This window comes from Oncorhynchus mykiss, chromosome 17 (genome assembly GCF_057628025.1).
Source record: "Oncorhynchus mykiss isolate SJ-2025 chromosome 17, ASM5762802v1, whole genome shotgun sequence".
NCBI classification, from domain to species: domain Eukaryota; kingdom Metazoa; phylum Chordata; class Actinopteri; order Salmoniformes; family Salmonidae; genus Oncorhynchus; species Oncorhynchus mykiss.
This window is the reverse complement of record NC_143038.1, coordinates 28703804-28730024: the sequence shown is the minus strand read 5'-3', so window position 1 is coordinate 28730024 and position 26221 is coordinate 28703804. Positions and strand designations below refer to the sequence as shown.

The 26221-nt window shown below is 43.2% G+C and overlaps 1 protein-coding gene and 1 long non-coding RNA gene across 4 annotated transcripts in view; one reads left to right on the top strand and one right to left on the bottom strand.

Annotated features, from left to right (window-relative positions):
* The window catches only part of LOC149975892 (uncharacterized), a 144153-nt gene that overhangs the window by 68493 nt on the left and 49439 nt on the right, over positions 1-26221 (bottom strand). The gene's annotated exons all lie outside the window — the stretch shown is intronic.
* Positions 1-26221, top strand: part of LOC110493950 (histone deacetylase 7) — a 93986-nt gene that overhangs the window by 47604 nt on the left and 20161 nt on the right. For all 3 annotated transcript variants that reach the window (XM_021568570.3, XM_036949967.2, XM_021568572.3), the window contains 12 exons: positions 551-806; positions 1870-2069; positions 3293-3499; positions 6281-6521; positions 6752-6885; positions 7426-7546; positions 10073-10122; positions 11524-11631; positions 11922-11977; positions 12983-13070; positions 13388-13507; positions 14854-14951. In XM_021568570.3, the coding sequence (XP_021424245.3) occupies positions 551-806; positions 1870-2069; positions 3293-3499; positions 6281-6521; positions 6752-6885; positions 7426-7546; positions 10073-10122; positions 11524-11631; positions 11922-11977; positions 12983-13070; positions 13388-13507; positions 14854-14951 (1679 nt within the window). The remainder of the gene's footprint in view (positions 1-550; positions 807-1869; positions 2070-3292; positions 3500-6280; positions 6522-6751; positions 6886-7425; positions 7547-10072; positions 10123-11523; positions 11632-11921; positions 11978-12982; positions 13071-13387; positions 13508-14853; positions 14952-26221) is intronic.

Below are 26221 nucleotides of genomic sequence, written 5' to 3'. Positions count from 1 at the left end.
TAGGGTTATTTTACACCAATGAGTGTTAATTAAACACTTACAGTGAAAAATCAACATTCATTAACACTGGCCAATTTGCTGTACAGTAATGAAAGTTTCAAACTATTCTAACAGACATTGAATCACGGAGGACTGAAGTTTGATACCCCAGCAGTTAGTCATTGAGGACATACTACTTAACTGAATCAAGTTCCAATGACTATAGTTGTTTGAGTCAACACCAATTTATTTAAATTGAAACAAATGAAATTGTATTTGACACATGAGCCGAATGCAATGGGTGTAGACTTTACTGTGAAATGCTTGCTTACGAGCCCTTCCCAACAATGCAGAGCTAAAACATGATAATACAAATAAATATAGTAACACAAGGGATAAAACACACAAGAATGGAGCTCTATACTGGGAGTACCAGTACCAGATCAATGTGCAGGGGTGCAAGCTATTATAGATATGTACATGAAGGCAGGCGGGTTTGGCAGTTATGTTTTACAGTGTGCGTGACCTATTGTGTCCCCTCCCTCCCTCCCTCCCTCCCTCCCTCCATCAGGCTCAGAGGTTGCTGCTCCAGGATGGCACACTGGCCCACTTCTCCTTGCCCTGCTCCACCGCCCTGCCCACCAACAGCGCCAGGCTGCCCACCCAGGGTGACAGGGAGTCGGGTAGCCACCAGAGGGTGGCCAGGGTACTGCCCCAGGTCTACCTGCCCATGGAGGGCCTCAGTGCTGCCCAGCTGGCTCACCAACGCCTCCAGCCCCTGCTCATCCTGGAGCCCTCAGTGCTGCTGCACACACAGCTAGTCACTGGTGAGAAACACACACAGATATGCACGCACACACACACACACACACACACACACACACACACACACACACACACACACACACACTCGCGCGCGCACACACAAGCACTCCCACTCATAGGGTACATATACTGTACACTGAGTGTACAAAACATTAGGTTCTCTTTCCATGACATAGACTGACCGGGTGAATGCGGTGAATCCAGGTGAAAGCTATGTCACTGAAATGCACTTCATTCAGTGTAGATGAAGGGGAGGGTTACAGGTTAAAGAAGGATGTTTAATGCTTCAGACAATTGAGACATGGATTGTGTATGTTTGCCATTCACAGTTTGAATGGGCAAGACAAAAGATTTAAGTGCCTTTGAATGGGGTCTGGTAGTAGGTGCCAGGCGCACCGGTTTGAGTGTGTCAAGAACTGCAACGCACACTCAACAGTTTCTCATGTGTATCAAGAATGGTCCACCACCCAAAGGACATCCAGCCGACATGACTGTGTGGAGCATTAGTGTCAACATGGGCCAGCATCCCTGTGGATCGCTTTCGACACCTTGTAGAGTCCATGCCCAAGACGAATTGAGGCTGTTCTGAGGGCAACAAGGGGTGAAACTCAATATTAGTAGTTCCTAGTGTTTAATACAAACAGTGTAGATATGTATGCATACTCACACAAACACACACGCCGCACCTGCAGTCATCCTGGAGTCCTCAGGACGGCTGCACACGAAGAGAAACACACTCGGAGCGACACTGCCCTCTATTGATCGTTTGACTGAATGCCACTTATCCAACTGATCTAGGAACTTTCCCTAATCTATAATGGATCTGGTTGATCTGGGAGTGACTACACAGACCTAGCCAATCAGAACATTCCACCACACTGTCTGCTTCCTCTCTGGTCATTCTCACAACGTTTTAGTCAAACATGATGATCCTGACCTCTCTATTTCTCTCAACCCTTTCTTTCTCCCCCCTCCCTATCGCTCTCCATGTTCACCCTCCTTGCTTCCTCTCCCTCCCCCTCGCCTCTTTCTCCCTCCCCTTCTCCCCACCTCTCTCTCCTTCAGTGCGAGGCCTGAGCCCTGGCCCTCTCCAGTACCCCTCCTCCAGACTGGAATGCCTGGCTCCCCCGGGCCCCCACAGACCCCTGGGTCGGACCCGCTCTGAGCCCCCCCTGCACTCTCACCACCACCAGCACCAGTTAATGCAGCAGTACCACAACGCACTGCTGCTGGAGAGACTCAAACAGAACACACACCTGGGCAAGGTGAGAGAACACACCATTTTTGGACACACACATTTTAGGGACTGTTGAGCAACACACACACATACATGCACACACAAACCAAGGTGATCTTAAAGAGGGGCATAGACAAAGACACACACACACACCACACACGCTCTCACACACACACACACACACACACACACACACACACACACACACAGTCTGATTCAGAGGGGTTGGGTTAGGGTTAGGGTTAACTGACTAGGTATCCCCCTTTCCTCTTTCCTTTATTGTACAGCTAACCTTGTGGGGACAAGCAATTCAGTCCCATTCAAAATCCTATTTTCCCTAACCCTAAACCTAACCCTAACCTATACTCTTACCCTAACCTTAACCCCAACCCCAACCATAACCCAACAACCTAACCTTAACCCTAAACCTAACCCTAGCTCCTAACCCTAACCCTAAATGGAACGAACTACAAAAATCTCTGAAACTGGAAACACTTATCTCCCTCACTAGCTTTAAGCACCAACTGTCAGAGCAGCTCACAGATTACTGCACCTGTACATAGCCCACCTATAATTTAGCCCAAACAACTACCTCTTTCCCTACTGTATTTAATGTATTTATTTATTTTGCTCCTTTGCACCCCCATTATTTTTATTTCTACTTTGCACATTCTCCCATTGCAAATCTACCATTCCAGTGTTTTACTTGCTATATTGTATCTACTTTGCCACCATGGCCTTTTTGCCTTTACCTCCCTTATCTCACCTCATTTGCTCACATTGTATATAGACTTGTTTATACTGTATTATTGACTGTATGTTTGTTTTACTCCATGTGTAACTCTGTGTCGTTGTATGTGTCGAACTGCTTTGCTTTATCTTGGCCAGGTCGCAATTGTAAATGAGAACTTGTTCTCAACTTGCCTACCTGGTTAAATAAAGGTGAAATAAAATAAATAAATCTAACCCTTACTCTTAAAGTAATTCTGACCCTAACACTAATTCTAACCTTAACCCTAAACCCCCTAGAAGTAGCATTTGACCTCGATGGGACGAACAAATGTCCTCAGTTGGTCAAATTTTTGTTTGTCTACTATTCTTGTGTGGACTTAAACACACACACACACAGCACAGCACAATACAAATTACATCTAGATACCGCATAATAGTGCTCACCAACACAAAAAGAAGAGGGAAGACTGATGCATGACCTTTGACTTTAAGAGTGTGTCTGTGTCTCTCCCTCATCAGCTCATGACCAAGTCCAGCGAGAAGCCTCGTGTTACACAGATCCCCTCGAAGGACATGGACCCGGCGGAGACCGGGCCTGGGGATGGCTACCAGAGGAGTAGACAGAGTGGGACCAGTAGCACTGAGTCAATGTGGGACACAGAGTCCACCTCCTCAGGCGATTACCTAGGAGATCACACCATGGAACACACACCTCTGATGAATCAGGTACTCAGACACAAACATATGCACGTAGGTGCGCACACACAAACACCGATATACACACACATATAAACACACACAAAGAGACCTATAGGTCATACATAAACACAATTATTATAGTAGTCCCACTCTCAAATATACACTATATACAGAAGTGGATTTGGCTATTTCAGCCACACCCGTTACAAACAGGTGTACAAAATCAAGCACACAGCCATGCAATCTCCATAGACAAACATTGGCAGTAGAATGGCCTTACTGAAGAGCTCAGTGACTTTCAACATGGGACTGGCATAGGATGCTACCTTTCCAACAAGTCATTTCGTCAAATTTCTGCTAGAGCTGCCCCAGTCAACTGTAAGTGCTGTTATTGTGAAGTGGAAACGTCTAGGAGCAACAATGGCTCGCTCAGCCACGAAGTGGTAGGCCACACAAGCTTACAGAACGGGACCGCCGAGTGGTGAAGCGTGTAGTGCGTAAAAATCATCTGTCCTCATTTGCGATACCAGCCAACCTCTTTTGACCTCGGTGGGTCTATTTATGTAAGGGAGTGTGTACACTTATTACCATGACATTATTAACTTACTACGGAGTTCCAAACTACCTCTGGAAGCAACATCAGCACAAGAACTGTTCATCGGGAGCTCCATGAAATGGGTTTCCATGGCCGTGTAGCCGCACACAAGCCTAAGATCACCACGCACAATGCCAAGCGTTGACTGGAGCTGGGTAAAGCTCGCTGCCATTGGACTCTGGAGCAGTGGAAACGCGTTCTCTGGAGTGATAATTCACGCTTCAATGCATAGTGCCAACTGTAAGGTTTGGTGGGGGAGGAATAATGATCTGGGGCTGTTTTTCATGGTTCGGGCTAGGCCCCTTAGTTCCAGTGAAGGGACATTTTTACGCTACAGCATACAATGACATTCTAGACAATTCTTTCAACTTTGTGGCAACATTTTGAGGAAGGCCCTTTCTGTTTCAGCATGACAATGCCCCTGTGCACAAAGCGAGTTCCATACCGAAGTGGTTTATCGAGATCGGTGTGGAAAAACTTGACTGGCCTGCACAGAGCCCTGACATCAACCCCATTGAGCACGTTTGGGATGGATTTTAACGCCGACTTCGAGCCAGGCCTAATCGCCCAACAATGGAACCGCAATTGATGCAATCGCCATCGCTCTGCACACTGCCCTATCCCATCTGGACAAGAGGAATACCTATGTAAGAATGCTGTTCATTGACTACAGCTCAGCCTTCAACACCATAGCACCTTCCAAGCTCATCATTAAGCTTGGGGCCCTGGGTCTGAACCCCGCCCTGTGCAACTGGGTCCTGGACTTACTGACGGGCCCCCAGGTGGTGAAGGTAGGAAATAACACCTCCATTTTTGCTTATCCTCAACACAGGGGCCCCACAAGGGTGCTTGCTCAGCTCCTTCCTGTACTCCCTGTTCACCCATGACTGCGTGGCCACGCACGTCTCCAACTCAATCATCAAGTTTGCAGACGACACAACAGTAGTAGGCCTAATTACCAACAATGACGAGACAGCCTACAGGGAGGAGGTGAGGGCCCTGGGGAGTGATGCCAGGAAAATAACCTCTCCCTCAACGTCAACAAAACAAAGGAGCTGATCGTGGACTTCAGGAAACAGCAGAGGGAGCAGCCCCCTATCCACATCGATAGAACAGCAGTGAAGAAGGTGAAAAGCTTCAAGTTCCCCGGTGTACACATCACTGACAAACTGAAATGGTTCACCCACACAGACAGTGTAGTGAAGAAGGCACAACAGTGCCTCTTCAACCTCAGGAGGCTGAAAAAATTCAGCTTGGCCCCGAAGATCCTCACAAACTTTTACAGATGCACAATTGAAAGTATCCTGTCGGGCTGAATCACCGCCTGGTACGGCAACCGCACCGCCCACAACCGCAGGGCTCTCCAGATGGTGGTGCGCTCTGCCCAATGCATCACCGAGTGCACACTACCTGCCCTCCAGGACACCTACAACATCTGATGTCACAGGAAGGCCAAAAAGATCATCAAGGACATCAACCACCATAGCCACGGCCTGTTCACCCCGCTATCATCCAGAAGGCGAGGTCATTACTTGTGCATCAAAGCTGGGACCGAGAAACTGAAAAAATGCTTTTATTTCAAGGCCATCAGACTGTTAAATAGCCGTCACTAGCCAGCTACCACCCGGTTACTCAATTCTGCACCTTAGAGGCTGCTGTCCTATATACAGTGTACATAGGCATGGAATCACTGTTCATTTTAATAATGGAACAGAAGTCACTTTAATTATGTTTAAATCATGTTTACATACTGCTTTACTAATTTTATATGTATGTACTGTATTCTATTCTACTGTCTTTTTAGTCAAAGACATTCCGACATTGCTCGTCCTAATTTATATATTTCTTAAATCCATTGTATTGTTGTGAATTGTTAGATATTACTGCACTGTTGGAGCTAGGAACACAAACCTTTCGCTACACTCGCAATAACATCTGCTAAATATGTGTATGTGACCAATACAATTAGTTTTGATTTGTAGCTTCAGTTCAGGCCACCTTTCTGGCTCTCCAATAGAGGGTGCCATGGCATTACGGCTCACTCTGTTAGTCATCCCTTAGTCATGGCTTTTACAAGGTGCTGTAGTTGGGCTATTTTATGTTGTTGCTAAAGTAACTCCTAATAACCTTCTGGGTAAACAAGTAAACAAACATTTAGCCTTTTAAATGTTTGTTTTTTAACTTTTCACCTACTTTTTCCCCCCTCCCTCCAGTCATTTCGTTGGGAGCAGCCCAGGCACCTCCAGGTCCTGACAGACAGGCGTAGTAGACAAGCGACCCACCTGGACCCCCTGGGTGTACCCGTGGTTCTGGGCCCTGCCCACCGGCCCCTCGGTCGCGCCCAGTCCTCCCCCGCCTCCACCTCTCTACCCCCTCCTCCACGGCCCACGGACACTCCACAGTCTCTGGCCGGCCCTGGTCCGGAGACCACCGCCAAGCTACGCTTCACCACTGGTGAGAGACACTTGGGGAGTGCTGTACGATACACCGTGCTTGTTGTATCTTGTTGTATCTCGTGTACAACATACTGTATATTCAGAAGGTGCTGTAGGTCCCATCCTTAGAGTTATTAGCACTTAATTTATTAGGATCTCTGTGGTCCCGTCTACTATCTATCTGTCTGGCTGGCTTTCTACCTATTTTGTATGGTCTCTAAACTACAGTGTGTGTCGGTGTGTGTGTAGGTCTGGTGTATGACTCTCAGATGCTGAAGCACCAGTGCACCTGTGGCAACAACAGCCGACACCCCGAGCATGCTGGAAGAATCCAAAGCATCTGGTCCAGACTTCAGGAGAGAGGCCTCAGGAACCAGTGTGAGGTAGGTACAATATAAAGCACTACACAGCAGCACATACTACACTACAATATTCTAGAGTCAGAGGGTTTGGGTTAAATGCGGAAGACACATTTCAGTTAAATGCATTCAGTTGTAAAACTGGCTAGGTATCTCCCTTTCGATTTCTACACACCACAGAACTAAATATGTTGGTTGAAACTCCTGTTATGAACACTGCTGCCACCTAGGGTTACACCCCAGCACTGGTTTCCAAGATCAAACTTTGTTTTGTTTGTCACTTTAAACAGTCCCATTGAGGTCAGAAGACCTCCTTTCCAAGGGAGGCCTGTGTGTGTACCTATGCTGTAATTTGTGTGCGTTCATGGGTGTATGTGTGCATTCGCGAGTGCGTTTGCGAGTGTATGCATGTGGACCAATGTGTGTATGCGCCTGCGTGTGTGTGTGTGTGTGTGTGTGTGTGTGTGTGTGTGTGTGTGTGTGTGTGTGTGTGTGTGTGTGTGTGTGTGTGTGGTGCGTTGGTTAATTCTAAATGGCATGGTGTGTGTGTGTGCACTCCTCCAGTGTATCCGGAGCAGAAAGGCAACTCTGGAGGAGCTTCAGTCTGTCCACTCTGAGAAACACGTCCTGCTGTACGGCACCAACCCACTCAACCGCCTCAAACTGGACAACCGCAAGCTGGCTGGTGCGACACGCACTCAGTCTCTCTCTCTCTCTCTCTCTCTCTCTCTCTCACACATACACCGACACACAAACATGCACGCTCATCTTCACGCGCACACACACACACACACACACCGCTCTGACACATCTCATTGTCAAACACTCACACTCACTTGGGCATATAGGTAATAGGTAGGGCTGTGGCGGTTACAAAATGTCGTCAGTCGATGACTGTCAAGCAAATAACTGTCGGTCTCATGGTAATTGACCGTTAATTAACATTTAACACATTTAGCATCTCCTGGCTCCCACACATAGCCTACAAGCCATTTTTTTTTTTAAAGTTGACTAAATCCATGTAAATATAGCCTACACCTTCACAATAAATCCATTATTTATTTTAGACCGGTCTAAAGAAGCATGATATGAAGAAAATGTAGTCTATTTCAGAAGAACAGAATAGCATTATCTGAGTTGTCCTTATGTTTAGTCCTGATCTGGCTATGCCAAATGGCTGTGGGCTACACTAGTTCATATAGCAGACAATATTTGCTTAGAATTCCGTGGCATTATTTTATATTATTTTATAGTACGAAGAATACAATTGAACAAAGCTGAATATTTTAGTATTTTTTTATTCTCCAAAGGATTTGAGGGAGTGCGCACACGCTGCTATTTTGTGTGTTGAGCGGTTAACAAAGAAACAGCTACTCCGATATGCTTCATTTAGAGTTTTTGATGTAACTTTAGTTCTTCTACATACTTTGGGCTCTATGTTTTGATTTTAGTACATTGTAAGGCTGCATGATGAGACTCTAATGATAATTTCCCCAAAGAAGTAGCTTGAAAGGCAGGCTGTACACACTCCAATAGTCTCTCATTCACAATTTGCCAAGCACTTGATTAACGCCTCGAATTTCACGGCAGCATCCCCTTTGTGGCCGTAATGCACCATAAAAAAAAATCCATGCCTTTTGCGGCCCGGAGTGCTGCCTGTTGTGCCCTTCTCCCTGAGTGTGCTGCCAATCCGAAGTGTCTCTCACTCACACTGCTCTCCATCACGTGATCGGGTCTTTCTCACAGGCTACAAGTGAAGACAGACACATTGGGGGACGCAACTGCGCGCGTCCTCATCCAATTCCGAGGTGCATACTGAAGATATTAGAACTGCCCACGTTTACTTTTCGTTAGCCGACGACATGAGTAGGCCTTACGAACAGCTAAAGCACCAGCCTATGTCAATCTACTATCCCCAGAGTACACCAGTCGACCTATTATATTCTGTGCGAGAAATAAATATTCCAAACATTGTCTGAGATAGTTGTGGGATGAGATAGATCCCAAGTTAATACAACCATCAGCATCAAAACACCTTTTATTTTATGCAATGTGACTGACGCAACAGATCAGAACATTTAGCTTAAAATGTTGATAAACTATTTGTCTATTTCTTCACGTTATAAGTGCAGCAATGCACAAACGGCAGTAGGTTATAAGCGCGAATGTCCCATTAGCGGAAAACACTTATCAAAAGGGAATTTGTTTATGCGTGTGATGCTTTTATTATGAAGGTGCATTTCTATGGTGAAAAGGATCTTCCCCAAACGTGAAACTCACACGCTGCTTATATATGCCAGTTAGGCTCTACACCCCTTGTAAAGTGAATTAATGTGCTTCATTTTAAGTTTAAGTTATTTGGCCACTTTAGTTGTAATACAAACCTTATTAAAACATATAGGCCTATGGGCTAGGCTACATGAGGTGTGCGACTATGATTTGAACAAGTCACACAAAAAAAGCCATTTGTTTCTTATGCTGGGCATCATTCACAAGTAATAATATATAAGTCACAAGTGATAGGCTAATATTGTCACCCATCCGACTATTCTTGATTTAATCTTGTCTTTACATATGCTAAATAATACATGAGTGAAATTGGTTTTGATTTAGAATGAGGGGAAAAAATACATGTCATCTATGCACTTAAATAGCGAATGGAGGACGCTTTTCCCCGTGGTTTATTTTCATTCCAGCCAGGTAGGCTATACTCCTAATGTAAATATAAGCAATGTGCTTAATATTAGGAAGTTGAGAAATAAATATAGTAGGGCTAGCCTGTGGAAAGCTGATGGGATCCTCCTCTTTTTATTTAGCGGCCACTATTGCATAGCCTATAGAGATGTTGCGCAACATGAGCTCATGGACTCTCATGAAGTGTTTGATTAGATTTTCGAATGCATTTGCATTGATGCCAGAGTGAATATAGGGACAAGAGTGCTGAGTACCAGTCAGTTAGCAAGTTTGGAAGGCTACTAATGACCAGCAGCAGCATCAGAGCTTGGAGAAGCCTAATTACCGTGACTAAACGGTAACGTGGAATTTGACTGCCTTCATAACTCGTGACCGCCGGTGTGGTGGTAATACGGTCACCGCAACAGCCCTAGTAATAGCCACACAAGTATTTTATTCACACTCATAATCACACACATGGAACTATACACATATATGAATGTAAGATTAATGTATTGGATTTATCTCACTCTTTCAGGAATCTTATCTCAAAGGATGTTTGTGATGCTACCATGTGGAGGAGTTGGAGTGAGTTACTCAGAAACACACACACACACACACACACACACACACACACACACACACACACACACACAGTACACACACACACACACACACACACACACACACACACAGTACACACACACACACAGTACACAGGCAAACAGCTCAACAGACCCTGTAACAAACAATCAAAGAGTCATGTGAAATCTGTCCACTTATCTAATCACATTACAAAATGGCAAACATTACAAGCTTGATTATACCTCATTACACAATTAAGCTAATAGAGCGACAAATTGTGGAGGCTGTTGTTGCTGGCGGGGACACGGTCGAAACGCCAATCAGATATCAAAGGCAAAGAAGAGGTGAGAGATGAGAGGAAGAGAGAGAGGAAGAAATGGGGTGGACTCCGAATCGCTCGCTTGGAGGGGTGCCTGGGGAACTGTGGTTGAGTGGTTGAGTGGAGGGGAATTTATTCAGGAGGAAGGGATGTGGGGAAAGAGAGAATCTAGACACTAAAGAAGAGGATGAAGAGAGGATGAGTGGAGAGAGGGGGAGAAGAGATAAGGAGGAAGAATGCTGCTAATATGGTGTGGATAAGGAAAGAGAAAATGCAGACACTGAAGAAGAGAGGAGTGCAGGAGGATGATGAAGATGAAAGAGAAGGGGCAGAGGAGCGTTGAAGAGTAAAAGAGAAGGAGGTAGACTGTGTATAGTCATGATGAAGAAAAACTATGTGGACACTGAAGAAGAGGATGAAAAGGGGATGAGTGGAGGAGGAAGAAGATGAGAGCAATAGGGTGAAAAGGAGAGTAGAGGAGGGTTTGCATGGTGTTGATAAGGCGCCTGATCTGCCTGGATTTCCGGCCTTTGGTTCCTCTGGTGAGGCGAGCTGATTGAAACAAGATGGCGAAGAAAGTGATAAAAGAAATTCCTAGGATTTCATTGTTCTGTCGTGCCAAACCGCCAGAAATGTGGAGTTTTGAAACATGGAATAACAAAGTGAGGGAGAGAGAGAGAGAGAGAGAATCTGAGAACAGGAATACTCTACTACCCCCTTTACTGTCATCATCAGCAGTTAAAGTCAAGGTTGTGGTGATTTGTGTGGGTAAATGTTACCCTTGCCACTTCTATCCCCCTGACTCCCAATAAGTTATGCTACTCTTCATTTAGTTGGTTCACAGTAGAGACTTTGTAATCCAATACTGTAATAATCCAGTCCTTACCACAACCCGTCACCTCTGTTTCCTAATTCCACTGCATGACTTCCTCTTTACCTCATTGGGCTGTCACATAGTTGATATCAAGTGACACCTATTTCAACCAATGTACTTATAATGTTTCTAAACGATGCCCTTGTTTCTCCTAGTGGTTTTAACTTTGATCCCGCCCCCTGGTAAATTCCTGGTTTTGCATGATTGACAGGTGGACAACGATACGATCTGGAATGAGACACACACGTCGACGGCGTCTCGCTTGGCGGCAGGCAGCGTGACGGAACTGGCGCTCAGGGTAGCACAGGGAGAGCTGAAGGTGAGACCACCAACCGTTCATCGTCACCTCAGTTACACCCCCACTTAGTTATGTCAGGGCCGTAACACAACTGGTCAGAATTGTCAACACTGTAACATACATTAATACACCTGGATATTGAAGCATAATGTCATTTCTGTTCATTATTTATGAACTTCACATGAAATTGGAATTTAAAAATTGCCTTTCTATATCAGTACCATTCAGTGTATTCTGAACTGATGAACATCAAATTGTAAGATGTGCTCAGAGAGAGCCAAAGTGTAACAGTTTCTATTTACATCTCACAGAATGGCTTTGCAGTGGTGAGGCCCCCTGGACACCATGCAGCCCGCTCTACCCCCTTGTAAGTACTGACACACACACACACACACACACACACACACACACACACACACACACACACGGAGCCAGGAGGTCTCTAAAATAATTTCAAAGGGTTTTCCCTACACATCAAAAGCACTGTCCAAAAGTGTGTGTAATGTGTGTGTGTATGGAGTCTGTGCGTTACCTGCCCAAGGCTTGTGTGCATGTGTGTGTGTGTGTGGGTGCATGTCTGTGCATCAGTCTGAAATAGAATGCATTAGAAGGCTAACCACATTCAGCTGTGTGTGCTTGCATACGTCAGCGTATGTGTGTGTGGGTGCTTGCATGCGTGAGTGGGTTCACGCGCGATAGTGTGTGTACTCAGCAGTGCCTGTCACTAGTAATTTATGTGTCGATAAAGACTTACTGGAGGAAAGGAGTTGGCCGGTAGATATGATCTACAGTTCACACTCGCCGAGCTTATAGCTCCTGCTGACAACACCGCTTTCAACATTCCTCTTCTCATTTTCATACATCAACTCTTTCTCTCACACCTTCCCTGTCTCACAATATCCTACGGATATTGGGTACGAGCCGGCTTACTGTAAGTGGTTTTATGCGGAGCACGCTCTCTGAAATGCTCGAGGAGGGAGGTCACGAGAAATTATTTCAGGTCACGAGAAGTTATTTCACCAGAACTTATTTGGATATGCGGAGAGTATTTTCGTCTTTGTGTTTTGCTTTTGTTTCTGTTATGGTTTTCTTTTGTCTGAGATTGTCAGATGTTTACTTGCCGTGTCTTTTTCCCATCATTCATACATTGCCCCTTCGCCATTCACACCAAGCCTAAATATGAGTGCATGTCCAGTGAAACAAAGCATGTTTGACCCATTGGCACTAATATCCTCACATCACCTAGTGTGTGTATTGTGAGGACATTCTCTAAGATGCCCTCACATTACATTGGGTGTCTTTTGTCACGTTATGGGGACATGACCTCCTGTCCTGATTATGTCCTCATAAGTCCATATGTGTCTTTCCAAAGGGGTTTCTGCTTCTTCAACTCCGTGGCCATCGCAGCCAAGCAGCTCCAGCACAAACTCAGCATCAGCAAGATCCTCATTGTGGACTGGGTGAGAGATGACCGCCATCACTGGTCCACACATGAGAGCTTAACACTTGCTTACTTACACAACACACATATTGACCATACGCGTGGTGTCAACATTCACACTGATCTCTGCTTTTCACATGAGTCTGGGCCCGCCACGAGTCTGGGCGTTAACACAGACACAGACAGACACACACACACACACACGTTGGAACACATGCACACTTAAATACTACCTGGTTTGTAAAGACAAATAAGATGCAAACATCCAGAGCAAGTATGAGACTGGTCAAGCATACTACATATGACGACCCCTTGACCTGTATCCCCAATGTGCAGGATGTTCACCATGGCAACGGTACCCAGTCAGTGTTCTACAACGACTCCAGCGTGCTGTACATCTCCCTGCATCGCTATGACAATGGCAACTTCTTCCCCGGTAGCGGTAACCCAGCCGAGGTAAGTTAGGTTGGACGATCCACCACCATGTACATCATGCTCCCCCATCAAATACATGATTGGTCTTTTCATGTGGGGGAAAAAAAGAAAACGTCTGAGCCAGCACAGAACGGATTGTGTCTGCCCAATAGTCTGAAACCCCTTTAGCGTTTGTTACTACCCACTCCATTCTCACCAAATAAGGAGGATAAAAAAAAGGGGATGTTTTACCATATTCTTCATCATGGGAGGATGGTCCATTAGATGCTATGCTGGCTTGGATGTGGCTTAGCCTTAAATGGCCCCTCGACCGCCACTGAGCTGTGTGGTAAACCTCTGGGGTCTCTGTGTCCCTCGACCACAACCCCGTGTACCTATATAACACACTAAGGGGTAGCATTGATGTCATCAGGGGTACCACAGAGAAACATCAGGGTACCCGTAATCCGCTCCAGCGTCTCTTAAACATGAAAGGAATAACAGAAAGGGGGGAGACGAAGAAAGGGGATGAAGTAGAGAAGAACAATGGAGAAAGAGAAAGAGAGGGAGAGTGACTAGTTGGCAGTGGATGTCGGAGCTCATGTGTTTTGAGTTTGCCCTGTGAACATCCCGTCTACCGAGAGAGAGTCAAGTCAGACACTCTGCAATGCACATCATCCTCACACACACGAACACACACACACACACACACACACACACACACACAAAGGAAATTGCTGAAATTTGTTGCCAAGAGTGTGTCACTCAGAGTCCTCACTATCTCCTCACCATGACATTGAGCGATGGCGGAGGAGTTTCAAAAGCTAAATAGCCGTTAGCAGACATTTTTAAGGCTTACTCTCCTCTTAAGACCAGGGGATCAGTTAGTATGCCACCCCACGAACGTGAGGTCAAATCAGGGAGACATCCACCGGTGAAATATAGTCTCTCGCGACAGATGTTAACATTTGGTTCTGGGTGCGGAGATTATGTGAAATATAACTAGAAACTGAATATCGCCAAGTGCCGACTCAGGAATATACGTACGTCCCTGTAGTGTGTTAAAACTGGGACTTAATCTGGGTGTAGTTTTGTTGTTGCTGCGAGGGATTTATAAGCCGATTTGACAAATTGTATCAAAAATCAAAATAGTTGAGTTGATGGAGGCGTTGAATTAATGGCCAGCCGTCTTTCATTTGGAAATCGTAATCACTCCCATATGTCATTGAAATGTGACGCGGCTTTTCCTCAATTGTAACAAATGCGCATTTTTCAACAACCGTGCTGATACGTTTGTGAACATTTGATGCAAAATATCTCATGACCTTTCAACTCTCAGCACAACTTTCCATGAAGTGAGACATAACTCTTTCTCGCGCTCTGTCCAGGTTGGAGCAGGAGCAGGTGAGGGCTTCAATGTCAATGTGGCGTGGACGGGAGGCTTGGACCCTCCCATGGGCGACGCTGAATACCTGGCAGCATTCCGGTACAGTAGAGACACACACACCTAACCTACCTCACTTTGCCCAATTCACATTAAACTAAAATCACAGAAGATTATATTCTAGTCAAAGCCAGGGGTGCTCGGTAATGATTCATAGGGAGTCTTACCGAACCTCTTCACTCATCCTTGAAATAACAACAGACAGCTGTGACATAACAGACATGTATGTCATGTGTTCAGGTGTTATATTGTGGTGCGAGTTGGATGTTTGTGATGCCATCCAATCCATGGGGGAATTCATGAATGTACTGAGACCAGCGTACATTAATGAACATACTTTGCTGGTGTCAGACCATATGTGAAAACGTAATACATATTTTGAAAGCTGAGAAACAGCCCTTTCAAATGATATGACATGCAATCGCACCACATCAATCAAATGGTAATCAGTCAAGAAAAAACTCCTTTGAAAATGTGTATCTTTGTGTGTCTTTTCCCAAACCGCTGCCATTTACACAAATTCCTAATGAAGATAGAGAAAAACTTTGATTGATAATCTGAAATCAGAATTTAACTGGAATGACAAAATAAGGCATATAATAACAATAATTGGCTTTTAACTTAAATGTCTTCTTATATACATTCCACTAGGCCTATAGCCTAATACACAAAGAGTCAGAATTAAAAGCATGCAAGAAAGGGGAAATTACCTATCACAATCTGAGCTACTGGGTGAAGACTAGAGCTGTGTTCGAATACCCATACTAACATACTGTATACTACATACTTAATGAGTATATACAACATACTATTAGTTCATTTTAGTATATTGTAAACGAATGGTATTGTTTCAGTTGAGCATACTAGTGCTTCGCCTGTCTACCGGAAGTTGATGCTGTTGCTATGCAAACTCTTGCTAGCTTGTTAGCATGACAAATGACTAGCTAGACATTTTACGATTTCGTTTGTGTTCATAAATTCAATCTGGAGTGCCACAGTGCGCTCTGGGCGTTCGTAAATCCAGAGAGTGGACAGATTGTCCTTTTGTAAAAACAATTCTCGGAGCATTCAGAGAGCACACTGGACACTCTGGCCGAGGAGTAGGGTTGATCCGAGCGTTCAACGGCAGTCAAGCACCCAAGCTATCTGAGTAACGTTGGCTAGTTACTTCCAGACACAAATGAGAGAACACCTCACTCTGACCATTTTACTCCCCCTAGCAGAGCTGGTTAGGCTGTTTTCATGTTATACAGAGTGTTGGAGACTGTAACTGTGCTGCTGGCAACAATTTAATTACGCTTTTTTTGCCCATGTTTACTGACACCGGCCATATTCTGCGCAAGAGTGCTCTGAAATCGGAGTAGATAGCCAGAATTAACTATGTCCATTGAAACGCACAACGACTATACCACTTAGCTAAGAATGATGTGAATAATCAAGTCAATAAATGTTGTTTAGTTAGTTAGCAGATAGTTAATATGCTTCCTGGCAAGTTCGATGTATTAGTAGCCAACTAACGTTAGGTAACTAGCTAACATGCTGGAACATACTGCAGTAATGCTATGCGGTTTGTAAGGATAACGTAGCTAACAAATTGTCAGCCAACATAAGTCAGATGTTTACATACACCTTAGCCAAATGCATTTAAACTCAGTTTTTCACAATTCCTGGCATTTAATCCTAGTAAAAAATCCCTGTTTTAGGTCAGTTAGGATCACAACTTTATTTTAAGAATGTGAAATGTCAGAATAATAGTAGAGAGAATTATTTTTTTCAGCTTTTAGTTCTTTCATCACATTCCTAGTGGGTCAGAAGATTACATACACTTAATTAGTATTTGGTAGAATTGCCTTTAAATTGTTTAACTTGGGTCAAACATTTCGGCTAGCCTTCCACAAGCTTCCCACAATAAGTTGGGTGAATTTTGGCCCATTCGTCCTGACAGAGCTGGTGTGACTAAGTCAGGTTTGTAAGCCTCCTTGCTTGCACACGCTTTTTCAGTTCTGCCCACAAATTTTCTGTGGGATTGAGGTCAGAGCTTTGTGATGGCCACTCCAATAACTTGACTTTCTTATCATTAAGCCATTTTGCCACAACTTTGTAAGTATACTTGGGGTCATTGTCCATTTGAAAGAGCCAATTGCAACCAAGCTTTAACTTCTTGACTGATGTCTTGAGATGTTGCTTCAATATATCCACATCATTTTCCTACCTCATGATGCCATCTATTTTGTGAAGTGCACCAGTCCCTCCAGCAGCAAAGCACCCCCACAACATGATGCTGCCACCACCGTGCTTCACGGTCGGGATGGTGTTCTTCTGCTTGCAAGCCTCCACCTTTTTCCTCCAAACATAACGATGGCCATCATGGCCAAACAGTTCTATTTTAGTTTCATCAGACCAGAGGACATTTCTCCAAAAAGTACGATCTTTGTCCCTATGTGCACTTGCAAACCGTAGTCTGGCTTTTTTATGACGGTTTTGGAGCAGTGGCTTCTTCCTTGCTGAGCGGCCTTTCAAGTTATGTCGATATAGGACTCATTTTACTGTGGATATAGATACTTTTGTATCTGTTTTCTCCAGCATCTTCACAAGGTCCTTTGCTGTTGTTCTGGGATTGATTTGCACTTTTTGCTCCAAAGTACGTTCATCTCTTGGAGACAGAACGCGTCTCCTTCCTGAGCGGTATGACGGCTGCGTGGTCCCATGGTGTTTATACTTGCATACTATTGTTTGTACAGATGAACGTGGTACCTTCAGGAGTTTGGAAATTGCTCCTAAGGATGAACCAGACAAGGTAGTCCTTGAAATACATCCACAGGTACACCTCCAATCGACTCAAATTATGTTAATTATCCTATCAGGATCTTCTAAAGCCATGACATAATTTTCTGGAATTATTCTGGAATTTGCCAAGCTGTTTAAAGGCATATATTTTTTATTTTAGCCCCTTTTCTCCCCAATTTCATGGTATCCAATTGTTGTTAGTAATTACTATCTTGTCTCATCGCTACAACTCCCGTACGGGCTCGGGAGAAATGAATGTCGAAAGCCATGCGTCCTCCGAAACACAACCCAACCAAGCCGCACTGCTTCTTAACACAGTGCGCCTCCAACCCAGAAGCCAGCCGCACCAATGTGTCGGAGGAAACACCGTGCACCTGGCTACCTTGGTTAGCGTGCACTGCGCCTTGCCTGCCACAGGAGTCGCTGGTGCGCGATGAGACAAGGATATCCCTACCGGCCAAACCCTCCCTAACCCGGACAACGCTAGGCCAATTGTGCGTCGTCCCACGGACCTCCCGGTCGCGGCTGGCTGCGACAGAGCCTGTGTACTGTCTTTTATTTATTTATTAGTATTTTTTTTAAATGTAGGGTGTAGTTCAGCTTTAATATTGCAGATAGATCGTAGCTTCCATTAATGTAATTGTCTGCATTATTTCCAATACCCCATATTTTTTTGTAAATATATATATAACACACATGCACACTGTACACATACATATAAATACACACACACACACACACATATACAGTGCCTTGCGAAAGTATTCGCCCCCCTTGAACTTTGCGACCTTTTGCCATATTTCAGGCTTCAAACATAAAGATATAAAAACTGTAAAACTTCACTTTTTGTGAAGAATCAACAACAAGTGGGACACAATCATGAAGTGGAACGACATTTATTGGATATTTCAAACTTTTTTAACAAATCAAAAACTGAAAAATTGGGCGTGCAAAATTATTCAGCCCCCTTAAGTTAATACTTTGTAGCGCCACCTTTTGCTGCGATTACAGCTGTAAGTCACTTGGGGTATGTCTCTATCAGTTTTGCACATCGAGAGACTGACATTTTTTCCCATTCCTCCTTGCAAAACAGCTCGAGCTCAGTGAGGTTGGATGGAGAGCATTTGTGAACAGCAGTTTTCAGTTCTTTCCACAGATTCTCGATTGGATTCAGGTCTGGACTTTGACTTGGCCATTCTAACACCTGGATATGTTTATTTTTGAACCATTCCATTGTAGATTTTGCTTTATGTTTTGGATCATTGTCTTGTTGGAAGACAAATCTCCGTCCCAGTCTCAGGTCTTTTGCAGACTCCATCAGGTTTTCTTCCAGAATGGTCCTGTATTTGGCTCCATCCATCTTCCCATCAATTTTAACCATCTTCCCTGTCCCTGCTGAAGAAAAGCAGGCCCAAACCATGATGCTGCCACCACCATGTTTGACAGTGGGGATGGTGTGTTCAGGGTGATGAGCTGTGTTGCTTTTACGCCAAACATAACGTTTTGCATTGTTGCCAAAAAGTTCAATTTTGGTTTCATCTGACCAGAGCACCTTCTTCCACATGTTTGGTGTGTCTCCCAGGTGGCTTGTGGCAAACTTTAAACAACACTTTTTATGGATATCTTTAAGAAATGGCTTTCTTCTTGCCACTCTTCCATAAAGGCCAGATTTGTGCAATATACGACTGATTGTTGTCCTATGGACAGAGTCTCCCACCTCAGCTGTAGATCTCTGCAGTTCATCCAGAGTGATCATGGGCCTCTTGGCTGCATCTCTGATCAGTCTTCTCCTTGTATGAGCTGAAAGTTTAGAGGGACGGCCAGGTCTTGGTAGATTTGCAGTGGTCTGATACTCCTTCCATTTCAATATTATCGCTTGCACAGTGCTCCTTGGGATGTTTAAAGCTTGAGAAATCTTTTTGTATCCAAATCCGTCTTTAAACTTCTTCACAACAGTATCTCGGACCTGCCTGGTGTGTTCCTTGTTCTTCATGATGCTCTCTGCGCTTTTGACGGACCTCTGAGACTATCACAGTGCAGGTGCATTTATACGGAGACTTGATTACACACAGGTGGATTGTATTTAGCATCATTAGTCATTTAGGTCAACATTGGATCATTCAGAGATCCTCACTGAACTTCTGGAGAGAGTTTGCTGCACTGAAAGTAAAGGGGCTGAATAATTTTGCACGCCCAATTTTTCAGTTTTTGATTTGTTAAAAAAGTTTGAAATATCCAATAAATGTTGTTACACTTCATGATTGTGTCCCAATTGTTGTTGATTCTTCACAAAAAAATACAGTTTTATATCTTTTTGTTTGAAGCCTGAAATGTGGCAAAAGTTCGCAAAGTTCAAGGGGGCCGAATACTTTCGCAAGGCAGTTTGGATTTTGGAGTCTTCCAGTTCAACCTATAGAAAACACAAAGGCACATCATAAGTTCAGGCAATTGTGGTCACTTTTCCAATCATTAGATGTGATATGCGAGGATAAATGTATCCTTGTTAATGTTTTTAAACATGTGTTTATGTCATTCACAAAGGAGGACAATTTAATTCTGTGTTAAGAAAGTGAGGGATGCTTTTTCCTTTCCATCCTAAACTCCTGCACTTCTATGAGAAGCATTGGAAGCTCTACAAAACAGAATTGTTCGATTTAGTAATAAATACACATGAAAGGCCATTTCAACTGGGGAACACGTTGCTTTTTTGGAGAAACAGCCTCATAAATGAAAGAATTTAAGGACATTATATTCATTATCCACCCTAGTGATTCAAGATGAAGGACATGCATCTCATCAGTACATTTCCATCATGTCATTCTCAACATATCTCTAATGATAGCAAAGTTACAATCTTTCCCTTTATTTACACTCTCTGTGTGATTTTTCGTTGGAGTCCTGTGTCGCCATGACTATGACAGGCTAGCTTGACTGGAGCTAACATTAGCCGATGTTAGCTTCTATACCAATAGAGATTTATAAATGAATTAAACTTTCAAAACATCATAAAAAAGAACAACAATAATATCATTACACTCCGCTTAACTTGGTGTTTTATATCATATGCTTTATAACTCACTCACCATGAAGATAGTTTAAAATAAATGTGTTTATCTGGTGCTTCTCTCTTCAATTTTCAGTTGGCTCTTTCAATAAACTGGCAAGAGCACAAGAAGCAAGTGTTGTCAACTATTTTTCATGGAAAATCGCTATTTGCTGTTTGTTTTGTCGCTAGAAGTCGCTAGATTACGTTTTGCCAGAGCTGCGATGACATCAGCCAATTTAACTTGCTGTGGCACAGCTGCCATTAAAACCATATAAACTCTTTGTGCCAAAACTCCCCAAAGGCAGCCTGAAAAGTAGCCAGTAAAGGGATGGGGTTTGAAAACGTGTTAAATATAGCGACAAAGTCACTAAATTGGCAACACTGCACTAGAGTGAGCTGCTCCCTCTGTGGGCCGAAACAAGCATAACATCCCTTGACTATAAATACGTGCAGAATATTAGGCTACTGTACTATCTACAGTACCTTCAGAAAATATTTATACCTCTTAACCTACTCCACATTTTGTGTGTTACAGCCTGAATTCAAAATGGATTAAATAGATTTTTTGTCTCACCCTTCGACGGTACACACAATACTCCATAATGACAAAATGAGACATGTTTTTAGAAATGTTTGCAAATGTATTGAAAATAAAATACTTTTTTTTTTACATAAGTATTCACATCCCTGAGTCAATACTTTGTAGAAGCACATTTGGCAGTGATTACAGCTGTGAGTCTTTATTGGTAAGTTTCGAAGAACTTTCCACACCTGGATTTTGCAAAATTTGCCCATTGTTCTTTTCAAAATTCTTCAAGCTCTGTCAAATTGGTTGTTGATAATTGCTAGAAAACCATTTTCAAGTCTTGTCATAGATTTTCAAGTAGATTTCAGTCAAAACTGTAACTTGGCCACACAGGAACATTCACTGACTTCTTGGTAAACAACTCCAGTGCACATTTGGCCTTGTGTTTTAGGTTATTGTCCTGCTGAAAATGTCTAGTGGAAAGCAAACTGAACCAGGTTTTCTTCTAGGATTTTCCTGTACTTAGCTCCATTCAGTTTATTTTTTATCCTGAAAAACTGGCCAGTCCTTTACAATTACAAGCACACCCATAACATGATGCAGCTACCACTATGCTTGAAAATATGGAGAGTGGTACTCAGTAATGCGTTATATTGGACTTCCCCCAAACGTAACACTTTGTATTCAGGTCAAAAAGTGAATTGCTTTGCCACATTTTTTGCAATACTACTTTTGCAAACAGGATGCATGTTTGGGAGTTTTTTAAATTCTGTACAGGCTTTCTTCTTTTCACTCTCACAATTAGGTTAATATTGTGGAGCAACTAGAATGTTGTTGATTCATCCTCAGATTGTTCCTATCACAGCTTTTAAACTGTAACTTTTAAAGTCACCATTGTCCTTCCTCTCCGGCAACTGAGTCAGGAAAGACGCCTGCATCTTTGTAGTGACAAGGTGTATTAAGAACTTCACAATGCTCAAAGGGATATTCCATGTCTGCTCAATAGGTGCCCATATTTGTGAGGCATTGGAAAACCTCCCTAGTCTTTGTGGTTGAATCTGTGTTTGATATGCACTGCTCAACTAAGCACAAGAGCAAGGGGTCCAGAGATGAGGTAGTCATTCAAAAATCATATTAAACACTATTATTGCACACCGAGTCAGTCCATACAACTAATTATGTGACTTGTTAAGCAAACGTTTACTCCTGAACTTATTTAGGCATGCCATTAAAAAAGGGTTGAATACGTATTGACTGAAGACATTTCAGCTTTTCATTTTTAATTAATTTGTTAAAAGAAATTTGAAAAACATAATTCCACTTTGACATTATGGGATATTGTGTGTAGGCTAGTGACAAAAAGTATATACATTTAATCAATTTTAAATTCAGGCTGTAACACAAAATGTGGGAAACGTCAAGGGGTGTGAATACTTTCTGAGTCTCACATTCTCCCATATGTCTGGTTGGCAACACAGGGGACCCAAACATGAGCAAGAAACGGTATTACCATTTTTCACAGCAACTATTTCCCTTTTTCTCTGATGTTACAGACAAACTTGGACCAACAATAGTAGCCTAACAATAGAGGCCTGACTTTATCAGAAACTTGCTCACAGATGTATATAAACACATCAATACCAGCCAACCTCTTTTGACCTCAGTGGGTCTATTTATGTAAGGGAGTGTGTACACGTATTACTATAAAATGGGTTTCCATGGCCGAGCAGCCGCACACAAGCCTAAGATCACCATGCGCAATACCTAGCATCGGCTGGAGTGGTGTGAAGCTCGCCGCCATTGGACTCTGGAGCAGTGGAAACGCGTTCTCTGGAGTGATGAATCACGCTTCAACATTTGGAAGTCCGACGGACTAATCTGGGTTTGGCGGATGCCGGGAGAACTGCCCCAATGCATAGCGTCAACTGTAAAGTTTGGTGGAGGAGGAATAATGGTCCCTTAGTTCCAGTGAAGGGAAATCTTAACACTACAGCATACAATGGCATTCTAGGTGATTCTGTGCTTCCAACTTTGTGGCAACAGTTTAGAGAAGGCCCTTTTCTGTTTTAGCGTGACAATGCCCCCGTGCATAAAGCGAGGTCCATACAGACATGTTTTTTTCGAGGTCAGTGTGGAAGAACTTGACTTGTCTGAACAGAGCCCTGAACACCTTTGGGATAAATTGGAACGCCGACTGTGAGCCAGTTGTAATAGCCCAACATCATTGCCTGACCTCACTGATGCTCGTGGCTGAATGGAAGCAAATGACAAGATCTAAATCAAATCAAACTTATTTGCCACATGCTCCGAATACAACAAGTGTAGACTTTACCGTGAAATGCTTACTTACAAGCCCTTAACCAACGGTGCAGTTCAAGAAGAAGAAAATATTTACCAACTAAGCTAAAATAAAAAAAGTAATAATAAAAGTAACACAATAAGAATAACAATAAATAGGCTTTATACAGGGGGTGCCGGTACTGAGTCAGTGTGCAGGGGTACATGCTTGTTGAGGTAATCTGTACATGTAGGTTGGGGCGAAGTGACTATGCATAGGTCACACACAAACAGAGAGTAGCAGCAGTGTACAAGAGGGAGGGAGGGGCTCAATGTAAATTGTCCGGTGGCGATATTGATGAATTGTTCAGCAGTCAAATTACTTGTGGGTAGAAGCTGTTGAGGAGCCTTTTGGTCCTAGGGGGAAATCCTTCCCAGAAAAGGGGAGGCTGTTATAGCAGCAAAGGGGAGAACAACTCCATATTAATGCCCATGATTCTGGAACGAGATGTTTGACGAACATGTGTCCATATACTTTTGGTCATGTAGTGTATGAGTACATTTTTTTAAGGATTTGCGTAACTTCAAAATAAGTCATATAAAAAGTAGCTCTTCAATCCATTCAATTTGAGTTGAGACATGTTGGATCTACACATGTTTTGAGACACGGGCAATGTTATGCAATTTATTTAATTTAGGAAATATTTAAATAACAGATGCTGTATAATAAGCAGAAAAAGGCAAAGAAGCTGAACAGCAATGATGACAGTGAACCACATTGTTCTTCATTGAAAAAAGCACATTTATGCTAGGTATGCAAGAGAGCTACTAAAAACTCACTATATGAATACTATAGAGATTTTGATTAATGATAATACTATACAAGTACTATTGAGTATTATTACAGAAAACATCTGGCAGGAAATCTTGTAAGAATATTATATAGGGAGAGAGATATTATAGGACGCTATAAGCCTATAATATCCTATAGGAATACCATAGTTATTTTCTGTAAGGGGGGGCACAGAATATTCTCGTCCTAGTCCATTGTGAATTGATGCTACAGTTTATTTAATAGCACAGGCTACAGTAACGAGCAGTAAGCGGTGGAGTGTTGACAGTCAACATTGTTGACAGGAGCCTAGGATACTAAATTGTATTGCATGTGTGAGGCACATTCTCAATTAGCATGATATAGCCTAGTCCTACAGTTGATATGGCCTTATACAGTAGGACTGAATCATTTCGATATTTTCAATTGAATGTTTCTTAGGTAAATGGACAAGAGACACTTTTTGGAAATAGGGATGGATACGAGCCGAATGGAGTATGTACTGCAGGTAGGCCTATTTTCATTATGAATAATGCCAAAGAATGATGGCAAAATCCTCACGAGTAGACCATTTAGAAACCGGTAACACTTTGTTTAAATAGTCCATCTGTAGATGCTCTACAGACTATCAGTAACATTTCAGCTAACTATCTACTAACCCTAGCCCTAACCTGAACCCTTATCCTAATCCTAAATTCAACCCTAGCCCTAACATTAACCCTTATTCTAAACCTAACCCTAACCTTAGCAAGCAGTTTCTTATTAACGGATAGTCATACTATCAACAAACTATCCGGACTATCCAAATAAAGTGTGACCTAGAAATATTTTATAGATAGGCTCCTTGGCTAATGCATGGCCAGGTTAAGAAATGCACGCAACTTGTTGCTGTTGAAACAGCTTTCGCTGTAATAGGCCTAGGGCACGGGTAGCCTACTGACAACGTGTTTTTTAATCACATTAAACAGAAAACAAGCAATTGTAACAGAAAAACAACTTAAATGTTTCTAAATAGGGTCAGCGGTATCAGTCATCTTTCATACCATGATGGGCTTATGGACATGTAGCCTACATGTGGGGTTTTGCGCATATCCAAAATAATAACAGTATCTGGCTAAAATAATTTGTCCGCTCGCATTTTGTGTTGGACAATGGCGCTGGCTTAACGGCTGCCGGAAATAGAGCCCATGGTGTAAATCCATGCCACTGTATGGAAGTGCGTCCCAATGTCTTTTTTTCTGTGCACCGCACTTTCCACTTCATTCAAGCCACAGCCCCTGAATGAATAGCTGCTCGGTTTGCAGCATAATGAACTTTGAGCGTTCCTGTCAGCGGTGTTGGCTCGCCACCAGGCCGTTAAACAGTATGTGAGGTCTGTATGGTGCATACACACACCGTGGGTGGGCCAAGCTCGTCAAACTCACGATGCTAACGGGTAAAGCCGTGCTGTACGGTTACAAGCTATCGGTTTCAACAGGCAGACGCTAGGCCCAATGTTTGCCCTTAGCATACTATGCTATTTGCTAACTATCTGAGAACCACTTAGGCAGTATAGTCTGTGTTGGTTCACTGGATGTATAAAAGGAAAAATTAAACTGGAAAATGTTCCTTAGTTCAAGTGTATGTTAACTAGCAACTCTACCTTCGTTTTGTGTACAGGTAGTTCCCAGTAATCTAGCATATCTCACGTAGTTATCAATACAGGTGTTTGTTACCTAGATGTTACCTACGACAGATGTTACCTCTTAACTTAGTAACTTTTTCGACTGTAATGTTTTCTTAGCTCTCAGTACAGGTGTATGTTACCAACAACCTTCTTTTTTTTTCTTTTTTTAACAGTATCT